Source organism: Saccopteryx leptura, chromosome 13 (genome assembly GCF_036850995.1).
Source record: "Saccopteryx leptura isolate mSacLep1 chromosome 13, mSacLep1_pri_phased_curated, whole genome shotgun sequence".
Taxonomy (NCBI): Eukaryota; Metazoa; Chordata; class Mammalia; order Chiroptera; family Emballonuridae; genus Saccopteryx; species Saccopteryx leptura.
In genome coordinates, this window is record NC_089515.1 from 27,950,900 (window position 1) to 27,963,899 (window position 13,000).

At 53.3% G+C, this 13,000-nt stretch overlaps 1 protein-coding gene and 1 long non-coding RNA gene across 2 annotated transcripts in view; both read right to left on the reverse strand.

The window, feature by feature from the left end:
- The window catches only part of LOC136384884 (uncharacterized), a 107,133-nt gene extending 102,590 nt beyond the window's left edge, over positions 1–4,543 (reverse strand). Inside the window, exon 1 of the long non-coding RNA XR_010747670.1 lies at positions 3,423–4,543. This is a non-coding gene — a long non-coding RNA (uncharacterized lncRNA). The remainder of the gene's footprint in view (positions 1–3,422) is intronic.
- A 4,602-nt stretch (positions 4,544–9,145) lies between these two features.
- NKX2-3 (NK2 homeobox 3) lies at positions 9,146–12,524 on the reverse strand. Its single transcript, XM_066354899.1, has 2 exons — positions 11,976–12,524; positions 9,146–10,464 (listed from the first exon to the last, which is right to left on the reverse strand). The coding sequence occupies exons 1-2, from the start codon at positions 12,340–12,342 to the stop codon at positions 9,728–9,730; spliced, it is 1,104 nt and encodes a 367-aa protein (XP_066210996.1). The 5' UTR covers positions 12,343–12,524; the 3' UTR covers positions 9,146–9,727.
- Positions 12,525–13,000: the final 476 nt, after the last annotated feature.

The window sequence follows — 13,000 nt, forward strand, 5'->3', positions numbered from 1 at the left end:
TTTAAGGGGAAGTGTTACTTTTAGAGAGAATAGATGCTTATTCCCCTGAAAACAGAGGAATAAAAAACATGAATTGAGGAGAGTGGGACCCATGAGGGCCAGCCTCTCAGTGGACTTCAGCCTTCTCAGAAGAGTACTTAAAGATGGAACTGTTTAAAGCATTAGGAAGAGGGGACTGCTTGTGGGGAGTACATCAGAAAAGCCCAGGCACAGAAGAAATGAGAGAGCCGGAGAACACCCACTGAGGAATGGCCAGGAGGCTGAAGACAGTCAAAGAACTGAGGCTGTTTCACCGAGAGAACAGGAGGTTTACATGGGAATCAATGGCTGGCTTCCAATATTTGAAGAACCACACATGAGTAAACATCTGTGAGAAAAGGCGGAGCATGTGATAAAAGGTACAGGAGGCAGATTCCACACCAACATAAGGCATAACTTCCTCACACCTGTGGAGAGGTGAGTGGTTCTCAATGGCATCCAGAAGACATGGGACAGTTACTTGCCAAAAATGTTACAGACAGTATTTAGTATCAGAAAAAAGTTGGACTTTGGTGGTTTCTAAGGTCCTTCCAACCAGCACAAATGAAATCTTTAGGCATGTAACAAATTTAACTTAAAGAATCTCAAAGCTGGGCCCTAGCCGGTAGAGCATTGGCCTAATAAGCATGTGGCTGTCCCAGGTTTGATTCCCGGTCAGGTCACACAGAAGAAGCCCCCATTTTCTTCTCTACCCTCCCCCCTCTCACGTCTCTCCTTCTCTCTTCCCCTTTTGCCGTCATGGCTCAATTTGAGCAAATTAGCCCCGGCCACTAAGGATGGCTCCATAGCCTCCACCTCAGGTGCTAAGAAGAGCTTGGTTGCTGAGCAATAGAGCAACAACCCCTAGTTGGCTTGACAGGTGGATCCCAGTCAGGGCACATATGGAAGTCTGTCTCTGCCTCCCCTCCTCACTGAATGATGATGATGATGATGATAATAATAATAATAATAATAATAATAATAAATCTCAAAGCTGGAAGGGACCTTAAAGGTCATCTAATCTAGTAACCCATTTGACTCTTGAGCTGCCTCCATGACAGGCTCACCAAGTGATCAGGAACTGTAAAATGCATCTAAGCTAAGCCTGAATCCATAAGTAGCCACTGGAAGCACTGGGTTTCTAATTACTTGTCATCTGGAAAGAGAACTAATCTGTGGACCTCCCAGAGAACTCACTGTCAGGATGGTCTGGGTAAAATTTTCATGTGAACCCTTCTCAATGGAAGAGGAAATACTGATAAATCTTGTATATAATTTTGAGTTGCTCTTCACCCTTGTTTATTACTTGAAAATACAAACTTACAAAGCAAATTCTGGGTTATTATTAATATTTTTAAAGGATTCCTCACTTTACAAAATAATTCATTTTGGGATAATTTAAGCAACAAATTCCAAGGATGAACTTAAAATGTACTCAGTTTTCTCACTCCCCACAAGCAAAAAGCGCTTTGCACACAAGTCCTTTTCAAGAACTTGTACGTCACACAAAGTGAATTTCATTAGTATTACAACATAACAAACACTTCCTCTGCCTAACTGGCCATTCACAAATGATCAATGATCAGTTTGGGTCCAGTCCAAAGAGAGGCTTAGCAGAGGACATCTCATTTGATAAAGAATTTCAAGATCTACACTAGCCAGGGCTCTGTTTACCCAGAGAAAACGTCAGAAATGTTCTCAGCAGCATTGGGTGGAAAGCCCTGTTGGGATTACTGCAACTGTTTACCAGCCGTGTGGCCTTGAGGAGAGTGACTTAATCTCTCAGCTTTAGTTTCTACATGTGTAAACAAGGGATACCTAACACACATGGTTAATTCTGAAGATTAGAGAGCATGTCTACAAAGCAGCACACACACAGCCTGACACATGGTAGGCAGGCCCTCTGCGGCCTCCCAGGGCTTACTGTGCTTCTCAACAAGCCAAGGAAGGTAGCACACCTAAAGGCCGTTAATGCCGTTTTATATAAGGCAGAGCTAAGTTACACACTTAAACTAAGGCAGCACAAAACCTGGCTTCTCTGCCATGGGGGTAGCCTGCCAGGCAATCTCGCCATCTCCTCTGGTGGGAGATTCCCATAAGTAACAGTAGAGGAAGAGTGTCGCTGATTTTAAAAAGGCATAGAGTAACGGGAGCTGTGGGAGGAGAAGATCATCTCCAAATATTTACATAGCCCCTTCCATATGCCCTGCCAGCACTAATCAGGTTCCTAGGGGAGAAGGCTGATTGGGTAGGAGGCAGGACTGCAGGGCTGGTCTAAAGGGTGAACTTTAGACCTTTATTACAGCTCTCTGTTCCCAAGGATCTCTCCAACCATCAGCAGTCGCGTCTTTAGTATGGTTATGTGGCAATTTTCATAATCATACTTAAAAGTGGACAAAAGCCTCTTTAAATTACATGCTTAGTAGAATGGCTAAAATGAGAGAGAAATGAAATAAAAATACTAAGTACTGGGGAGCATGTGGCACTACCGCTGGTGGGAGTGTAAACTGATATGGCCAACTTTAGAAAACTGCTTGGCAGAATCTACTAAGGCTGGTCTTCAGACTCTGTGGCATAGCCATTGCCCTCCCAGGTAAAGAGAAATATTTATTACAGTCACCAAAAGACATACATACCAGAACTGTGCTGTCCAATACACATGGCTCTTTTTATTTAAATTAATTATAATTTTAGAAAATGTAAAATCCAATTCGTCAGTCACATGTGACTAGTGGGAATCACGTTGGAGAGCCCGGATGGAGCACATTTCCACACTGCAGACAGATCTACTGCATCCTGCTCTAGAATGTTTGTAGCAGCGCTGTTCAACACAGCCCCGAACTAGAAACTACCTAACTGCCCACAAACAGCAGAATGGAGAAATCGTGGTGTGTTCCCACAATGGAATACTACTCAGTAAGGAAAGGGAACAATCTACAACTTTACGCAGCCATACGAATAAATCTCACAATGCCAAAAGTCAGGCACATAAACGTACAATAAATACTATATGATTCCAGTTATATATAATGTTTCAAACCAGGCAAAACTAATCTACCCTGGCTACTGTTAGAAACCAGGATTGTGGTTACGCAGGATAGCTGTGGGGGTAGTGACGAGAGAGCACAGAGGGGACTTTTGGGGCTGGTAATAACACCCTTCCTTCACGTGGGAGCTGGTCTCAGGGGCGTGTTCAGTTGATGAAGATTCGGGGAGCTGTACTCTCACGTCTTTTCTGTATGTACTTCAATAGATTTTCGATAAGCTCCTGTAGAAACTGCTGTCATTAACGTTACCTACAGTGTAGGTTTTTTAAAAAGCCCGCCCTTTCAATGAAACAAATGCGGTTTGGGGGTCAGGGCAGCCCCCTGCCCCCGCCTCCCGCAGGGGCCTGGAGGACTCACCCAAGCTGCGCAGCCGTCCTGCCTCCCCGCCGCGCGCCGGGCCTGGCTCCGCGCCCGGGCTGCGCTCGTCAGGACCGCCGGCTCTTCGAGTTTGACTCTCGGCCCGAGGATTGGCCAGGCTCTACCGGGGCTCGCCGGCGCGCTCCCCGCCCCGCGGGCTCTGCCCGCCCGGGCCGGACTGGGAGGAGGCGTCCGGGCCGCGTCACCGGAGCTGCCCCGGCGGTTCCCAGGGTCCTTCCCCTTCGCGCAGAGCCAGGCTCCGGCCCGGCACTGAACTCCTGGTCGCGGGGAATCCGCGGTCTTTCCAGGGCTTGGCTCGAGTCGGGAGAAGGCGCCCCGGAAGGCCCCGCCCCGGGCTCCGAGCTATGAAGTGAAGGGGGAGGAGGCTGCGCTCGAGACCTTGAACCCGCTGTCGTCCAGCAAGAGCCTTGCGCCGGGGAAGCGCCCGCCACCCGGCCCGCCCTCGCGGAGGCGCGCGGCCACACCACTCGGGTGGGCGCGGAGAAGCCCTGCCGAGCGGGCTGCGTTTCCCCTCCGAACCTTTCCTCCTCCCGGCAGCGACGAGCCAGAGGGGACCCAAGGCTCCACCTGGAACCTCCCTTCACCATCCCCTTCCTTCGAAATCAATCAACCCAGCAGAAGTCCAAGCCTGTACGAAGCCGCTTTCCCCCGGCTTGCCAGCTGCGACTCCGAGCCGCCTCTGTGGCGACGCGCGCCTGCGGTCTAGGGGCTCTGAATCCTCCAGCCTGCCGCTGCCCCGCCACACCCGCCCACCTACCCCTGCAGACCTGGGGCGTGCACAGCGCCTAGCACCGGCCTGGCCTCTAACATGAACTCGGTGCCTGGTGCTTACCAAACAGGGCGCTAAGCTGCTTTTACATGGACCATCTCACTTGATTTTCAAAGCCAAGGTGATTTGTACATGAGTGTTTATATATATAAACACAAATAGAGTTGTATGCTTAAAATCTGTGCATTTTATTGTAGCTTAAAATACCTATGAGAGGAGTGCTATGAAAAAAACCCATTTTTATAGAGGAGGAAATTGAGGTTCAGATTGCTCCTAACTTACTCAAGGTCTCTACAGCTGGTTGTGGTGGTGCTGAGGTTAGAATGGAGGCAGGCTTACTCTAGAGTTTAGCCTCTTGACCCAAGATTGGGCTCTGCAGAAAGAAAAAAAAATTTTGGCCTTCCAGAATCTATTCCATCTCCTCCACCAGTGGCACATACTCACTTCGTAAACTCGGTATGGCACCAGTCAGAGGGTGGAGAGGGATTAGCCACCCATTCAGGGAAGCGAGGAAGGCCTGAGCCAGAAGTAAACTCTGAAATCATATAGTTCATCCTTCTCTCTGCCTGAGAGATAAAAAACCAGAGCCCAAAGGGACGACTTACTTCACCTGTTCAAAATCTCATGGGTCATTAGTAGACCTGCTTGGGTTTTACCATCCCTTCTGACTCACAGGAGAAACCAGCAGCAGTTTGAGCCTGGGAGAGATCTTTTCCCCTGCAGAGGGCGCTTAGGGGAGAGATAGCTGTTGTATTGGTGAAGGGTCTCACCCTCCAAATGCCAAGGCCCTGGAACCCCAGCAAGAGGCAGTACCGAAATCCTAGGGCGAAGAGATAGGAGCCTAGCCTGGAGACTTCAGGCTAGGGAAGAGTAGGGAGCAGAAAGGGGCTGGGTCCAGACTGGCTCTAAGTATACCAAGACATGCAAACTGCATGGAAGCCTACCCACAGAACCAGCCCTGGTTCCTCTCAGGGGGTCATACGCCTCTTGTGCAGAACAGGAGGGGGTGCAGAGTAAAGGAGATAAACGTGGGCCAGAAGGACGCCTGGCCAAGGAAGGTGGGATCTATCTCCGGGGGTACCGAGAGGCCAGGGCCCAGCAGAATACAGACTAGGCTGGAGAAAAAGTTGCTTACTTAGAAAACCCCCAGCGGAGCAAGGGCGTCTGCTCCCGGGGTCTCGGGCTCCTGGTGCGCAGGCCCTGAAACCCTGCCTCAGAAGTGCTCGCTTCTGGCGCTCTCCCTCCTGGGAGCGCTCCCGCGTCTTTCCCGACCCACTTCTCTCCCCTCCACCAGGCACCTTACTTTTACCTTTTTCTCTCCTAGGCTCCATTCCTGACCCACTTCTCTCCCCTCCACCAGGCACCTTACTTTTACCTTTTTCTCTCCTAGGCTCCAAGGGCTCTTCTTTTGCCTCTGTAACTTGTTTCCCAGGTCCATTTCTTCTACCCCTGTGACTTTCTAAATAAACGGTTCTCTTAGAGTTTGAGTCTTGTCTCTGACTTCTTTCTTAGCCAGAACGCAAGTATAGAGATTGCTGAGCTGAGGTCCTGTCTGACTGCACTGGTCTAACACCTGGTGCTGGTTTTTTTTTTTTTTTCCATCTCCATGCCAACAGATTGACATTCAGAACTTCAAAGACACGTTGACATTCAGAAATTTAAATTCATGTTGGAGGCGGATGAGAATCAAGTCATGATACAGAAGAAACGGAGGAGGAGAAGGAGGAGGAGTAGGAGAGAGAGCTGGGGGTGTGCAAGGGTAGCATCTTGATTGCCTACCATACTACTCACCTAGTGAATGAAGGGAAAGCCAAATCAAGTCCTAGATGTAGGCCCAGGATTTATCCTATACATCTCAGCTTTCCACTGCCACCCCCAGTCCTCACTCTACCTTATCCCTGTATCATGTTATCCCTAACACTTAAACCAGGGGTCCCCAAACTTTTTACACAGGGGGCCAGTTCACTGTCCCTCAGACCATTGGAGGGCCGGACTATAAAAAAAACTATGAACAAATCCCTATGCACACTGCACATATCTTATTTTAAAGTAAAAAACCAAAACGGGAACAAATACAATATTTAAAATAAAGAACAAGTAAATTTAAATCAACAAACTGACCAGTATTTCAATGGGAACTATGCTCCTCTCACTGACCACCAATGAAAGAGGTGCCCCTTCCGGAAGTGCGGCAGGGGCCGGATAAATGGCCTCAGGGGGCCGCATGCGGCTGGCGGGCCGTAGTTTGGGGACCCCTGACTTAAACTTTGCATCCTGGTGTCAAGGTCATTACCAAGTTCTCAGCTTCCTTTCCTAGGTTTTGAAGTGTGCTGTAGAGCAAGCAACAACCTCCCAGGAAAGCCATATCCCTAGGCAGCATCGTAGGGTACCAAAGGGGGGACATTCCTCTTGGATTGGTTGGATTGCATGTCTTCCGCTAGTGATTTCAGCTTTCCTGGCTCTGCCCATGTGAGCCAAGAGTCTGGTAAGCATCTCCCTTGCAGCCAGCAACCAATGCTGCACAGCCCGAAAGCACTGAGGCTACCGGCATGGCCCTAGGGCACTGAGAAAGGTGGCCCTGAGGAAGCCTGGCCCCCATGATCTCCTTCTGTGTTATCTGTCCCAGAAGAAAGAGATGCCAACCTGCTCCCCCTCACACACACCTCACTGGGACCTCATGTGGAGGGAGAGAGACAAATAAATCTTTGCTCGACTCTATGTTGTGATATTGGAAAGTACCTAAGACTCTGGTGACACAAAAAAGGGAGTGATTACCTCCACTTGGGAGGTTCAGGAAAGAAGCTTGGCCTTGAAGGAGGAGCAAGAGTTCACCAGATAGATGGGGTGAAGGGCATTCCAGACTGCAGGGAGGGCCTTGTGCAGAGGCATGGAGACCGCAACAGCTAGGCACTGTTTGACTGGCTTCCTTTGTCACTCAGACATCAGCTTAAATGTAATCTCCTTTACGTGACTTTCTTGACCACCTTCTCCAAAAGAACCTGCCCTCCAGCACTTGGTTCTATTTCATTTTTAGAATTTATCTACTATTCTTAACATTTATTTATTTGTTGTCTACCTCTCTGCCACAAACACCCCTGAAAATAAACTTCATACACCGGCAGACACCCCCCCCCCCCATCGTCCTCAGCACCCAGAACAGCAAGTGACCACATTTTACAATAGTAGGTGCTCAGTCAACGCAGTTGAATGGATGGATGAGTGAATGAGTCGTTAGCAGCTGCAAGCAATGAGGAATGTGTTAAGAAGCGAGAATTCCTTTCCTAGCCCTTAGCCTAAACAGCTCATGGAAAGATAATAGCTCCAAAAGAAAGGGCTGCTTGGAACGGGGCTTTGGGCGTCATGGAGGTGAACGCGGTGGCGGGAAGCGGTATCTCAGCTCCAGGGCGTCTTTTCAGAAAGTAGAAAACTGGCAGCAAAGAACTGAGGGACCGTGGGTTTGGTGCAGTAACTCAGGCTAGGCTCCAAGGTCTTTCTGCCTTCAGAAACGCGAGGGGAGGGAGGGTTTTCGCTCCCCAGGCGCCACCTCTCAAGCTCCCTCTAGGCTTTTCGGTTGCGTCCAAGCCTCATCCTGGGCGGTCAGCGGGTTTTGGAGGATTCCCTCGCCTGCCTCCCCTCTCTTCCTCCCCTCCTTATTTTCTTCCTCCTCCCCGTGGTCTCTTCTGCTACCCAGCCCGGCGGCCCTGCAGCAGCCTAGCAGCCTCCGCCCCCTCCTGTAAAGGAGAAATTGCTAAACTTGTAGCAATAATGACCCTGCTTTCAGGCCGCCGACTCCCGCTTAAAGCCTCGGCGACCCGGCCGGCCAGGCCTAATCAGCGCGCTCCTCCCCGCTGCCCGCCCAGCCCCCGTTCCCCCTGGCCGCCCCCTCCCCCAGCGCACAGAAAGTGGGGAACAAAACCCCCGCGCATTTCTCCGTCCCTCTGTCGAGCAGACTGCTGCACAAAGCCCCCGCTCTGAGAAGCAATGGGGAGCTCGGGGGGGACGTCAATCCCGACGCGCTGGGGTTTTTGTTCGCGCAGGAGACTTCGCCTTCCTACCACACCTTTTGTTCGGGACTCCAATAAAAAGCCATTCTTTCCGCACCTTCCCGGCCCGGAGCCGCCTTTCAGCGAGGCCCGGCCCCACAATGGCGCGGCGCTCTGAGGCCTCCCCATTCACCCGCCTTGGCACACTCACAATCGGCCGTGTGGCAGCACAGACCTCGCACAGGCATTCTCCGCAAGTGACAAGGAGCGGCATAAAGCCACGGCCGCCGGGGGAGAAGGGAGGGCGGCCGAGGGGGAGAACCCGGCCGCGGCGGGGCGCAGCACTCCCGGGCGCGCTGGAAGCCCTGGCGGCGGCGGCCGAAGAAGCAGCCACCTTTGCGGCGCCACCGGCTGGGTTTGAGACAAGGTTTTCTTTTCCCGAGCGAACCTCGAGGTGGGGCAGAGTCTAAACCTTGATCTAACGCAGGCTCGAGCACTAGCCCAAGCATCTGGGTAAAAATTAGGGAGATTACAAAGTCCCGGACCTCAAAAGGTCCTGAGTCTCCGACCTGTTCTCCCCACTAGAGTAAAAAGAAATTGATGAACAAAGCCATGAGGAGCCCAGACTTGCAGCCTGGCCTGCGATCGCCCAAGGAGTACTTACTGCCTCTCCTTCCCCACCTGTACCTTCCCTGCTCGCCCTATTTAAAGGATCCCTTCCCACTCTGGGGGGCTAAACACAGTCTGTAGCAGGCAAACGTTTGGAAATATTGCACCTTGTTTATTGACTCCTGTAGTGTATGGGAGCGGGTGTGTACATGGCGTGTGGATGTGGTTATATATATTATATGTGCTGAATACAGAATACGAAACAGAAAAGAACCCGGTAACGCCTCCCAGGGGCCACCAGGTCCCGGATTTGTTCAGCCCCCAAACTTTTGATATCTCACTCCGCTGGTTTTTCTCGAAATCATCTGACGATTCGGAGATCCAGGCCGAGGAATCTGCTGCTGAGGAGAAGCAGTTGGAAAAAGGGAACTCGACTGTAGTGTGACGCTCCGGGCCCGCGAAGGGGACAGAAGGTCGATACGGGCCTGGAGATTTCTCAAGCCACGACGCCCATTTTTCTCTCCTTCATGCTTTGTTTGTTTGTTTGTTTGTTTGTCCTTGGCTTCTCCTTCAACGCCTGGAGAAGGCGATGGGAAAGCCGAGGGAGAGAAGCCTTTTCGCTTCGGGAGAACCAGACGGCAGCTAGATTCCCAGCCCCTCGCACTCCCTTCGGGGTCAGATCGGGCCATCGTCCTGCCCTGCACCCAGATCGCGACCGGTCCCGGGCATCCTCCTCACCCCTGAGACCCCTTCCTCAGGCCTCGTGTGAGCTGCGCTCCGGCGCCCTGGGGAATGAGACGTGTATTTTCTTTTTTTTTTTTTTTCTTTCTTTTTTAACGAGGGGACCTGGCTCTTGAATCCAGCCTTGCTCGCGCTTCAGTTCCGCGGCGCCAGAATGCGGTGGGGCGCCGGCCGCCTTGACCCTACCAGGCCCGGATGCCCTGCAAGGTGCCCTGCGCGCAAGCCGCCCCGGCCGCCGCGCCCTGGTGCAACGGCTGAGCGCCGCCGCCGCCGCCGAAGCCGCCCAAGTTGCTCACGTTCACAAAGGGGCCGCCTCCCGCCGCGCTGCAGGCGGGCGGCATGGCCGCGGCCGCCGCCGAGGCCCCTGCGCCCCCGCCGCCGCCGCCTGCCGGGTACGCGCAGCCGTAGCTGCCGCTGTAGGCCGCGGCGGCGGCGGCTGCAGCGGCGGCGGCGGCGGCGGCCGCGGCGGAGTTCCCATAGCCGTAGGCGGGGAAGCTGTTGTACGAGTAGGCGCCCGCGCTCACGCTGTAGGGCGCGCCGTAGGCTTGCGCGCCGGGAGTGACGCACGGCTTGCCGTCCCGCACGAGCACCGGCACCGCCACGCGGCGCGGAGGCGGCGGGGGTGCGTGCGCGCCCAGCTCCAGAGACTTGTCCTGCCGCTGTCTCTTACACTTGTACCTGCGGTTCTGGAACCAGATCTTCACCTGTGTGGACGTGAGCTTCAGGCTACTGGCGAGATGCTCGCGCTCGGGCGCCGACAGGTACCGCTGCTGCTTGAACCTCCGTTCCAGCTCGAAGACCTGAGCTTGCGAGAAGAGGACCCGGGGCTTCCGGCGGCTGCGTGGCTTCGGCCTCTCGCTGTCCTCCGCTGCCTTACAGTCTCCCGCCGCCTCCAAAGGCTTCTTCAGCTGGCAGCTTTCTGCGGAAGAAGCAAAAACAACAGCGTCACTTAGATGTCCCGGGCCTCACCGTAGCTCTGACCCCGGAGCACTGTGGCCCCATGTAGTAGCAGCACAGAGAGTGCGGTAGTAAACGCCTGGAGTTTTTGGAAAGTTTGTGGCTCCTGGCGCCGTGGGACCCTGCGATCGCCCAAGTACAGTCAGAACGCCCTTGAGGCACGTTCCGTTGGGAGGGGTAGTTAGTGCGCGTTTATTTAGAACTTGAGCATCTGCGAGAGAAGAGATTACCCTGTATTAAATGTGAGGCTCAGCGTGCTAATGACTATTTTCAGGATACAAGTTTGCAACTACATAATAACTACGAGCATTTGCAAACTCGTTTGCCTTCCACACCGTCACGGATAGCTGAAGGTGTGAGGCATGTTGCTATTTGGGGCCCGGTAATGCGAGAGTTGCGCAAAAATCTTTTAGGAAACGTCTGAGTGTATAACGCTCGTGCCTAGCCCAGGGACTATTTTGCTCTTACACACTTACGACTAAATGTCTGTGTTATGATATCTGTGCTACCTCACAGAGAAAAGGAAATTTGATTGACTGGTTATACAGTTTCACGTTGATTTTTAGGCCCAGAGGAGCTGTCAGAGCGCAGGCCTTGACTTCGGCCAGATCAAACCTCTTGGAGGAAGAGATTCCACTGTGTCCCCTCAGAAACCAACGCTTTCTTGGATATATTATGCAGTAATCCGACTTTCCTACCCAAGTCATCTCCTACACGACGTGAGCGGCCAGGACCTCGGACTAAGTTCAGGGCGGTTTTTCCTCAGCCTGCAGCCGCACAGCCTGGGACACAAAGCAGAACGTTATGATTTTTTTTTTTTTTTTTTTTAAGGCCAGCGCCTCAGGGGTGCGAGTGCTCTGAGGAATTGACTGTGTTCCCACGCACTCTCCGGCTCTCCCCTCCCTCTCTGCCGGGGGCTGCGGGGCGAGGACGCTGAGTTCCAAGTAGAGAGGTGAGGAAATCACTCAGCTGGTTTCTACCAAAGTTCCTGTGCCAAGCGGACACAACCCGCTGGGGACACGACCTGCTCGGACCCTCTTCTCTGAGAATAGGGACCACTGCTCTGGCATCAGAAAATTTGTCTTGTCCTAGAGGGAAAGTGGAAGAGACTCAGGCTCCTGCCCCTCTAGCTCTTGCAAAGAGCAAAAATACAGCGAGTTGCCCGGACCCAGCAGCTGAGCCCCTGTTGCTTATTAGCCTCAGGGCAGCAATTGCCACGTTCCCTTCCCTCGGGGGCTGCATCGACCCTTCTCTGGGAGGAGGAACTGTCGGGCTCATCTGGTCCTTCTCCCTCCGCCCCGGTTCCCTCTCAGGCACCTGCTCTTTGTGGAGTTGTCGGTGGCCAGAGCGAGGCACGACCCCAGCCAGAGGCTGAAGGGGCAGGCAGCAGAGGTGGCGAGTGTGTGAGCTGTTTACGGGAGCTCCGCCATTGCTCCAGATGCACGGGCGCGTTTCCTTTCCCCCTCTACTCACTTTGGCTCCGGTCCCTCACGACCTCGGACTCCTCTTCGTGCTCCTTGGGCCCGCTGCACGAGTCTCGCAGGACTGCGTGGACGTAACTCTGGGGACAGAGCCCTGCATCCCCCTGGCTGTGGGCTGTGGCTAGTGAGTTCAAGTAAGACAGTTTCTCGCCCTCTTCTTCCTCGTCTTCTTCCCCTCCGTCAGAAAATTGCGTCCCATCGGCAGCGGCCAGCATGCAGGGCGCAGAGTGGAAGTGGTGCTCCAAGTCCGCCTGCAAGTGAGCGCCGTGGAAGTGCTGCTGCTGCTGCTGCTGCTGCTCCAGGTTCAAAATGTCTTTGACTGAGAAAGGGGTGGAGGTGACCGGGCTTGGTAACATCATCAGGGCCACTTAATTGTCCAGTCCAAATACTCAATAAATCCCGGCGGGGGCGGGAGGCAGTGTGGCGGCTCCAGTTCTCCTTCTGGACTCCACCGCTGCTGCCGAGTGGAGCTTTTGACAGACGCGATCCCGCTCCAGTCTAAATCGCCTCCATTGGCCCGGACCTGGGAGTCTGGGTTTTGTTACAGCCACTGCAGGGACTGGGGCCTCGGCTGCGAAGCCTGTGTCTGGAGCTCGTGCGTCACGTCGGGGGCGGGGCTCTCGCCTCGGCCTCCCTTCCCATTGGTTTTTATCCCATGGACCACGCCCCCGCATCACTGAGTGGGGTTTAGTGGCGCTACCAGAAATAGACAAGAACTAGTCCAGAATCTCCAAGTCCAAGTCGCTGCTGGTGAAGTTTGCACAGCCTCAGGTGCCCGCACACCGATTCCCGCCCCTCCTTGCTACACCTTCCCGGCCAGCTCCGGTTCTGGGAGGTTTCCTGTCTGCAAACCAATCCCAGGAAGAATGGATGAACCAGGAACGTAATTTTTCCAGCTGCTGTGGGGCAGGAAAGCTTTCTGGCCTGTAAATACCGGGCAGTGGATTCCCAAGGAGACAGAATGTTTTCTATATCTATGGATGAGCGACGCGTACATTCCTGACTCGTTGACTTTGC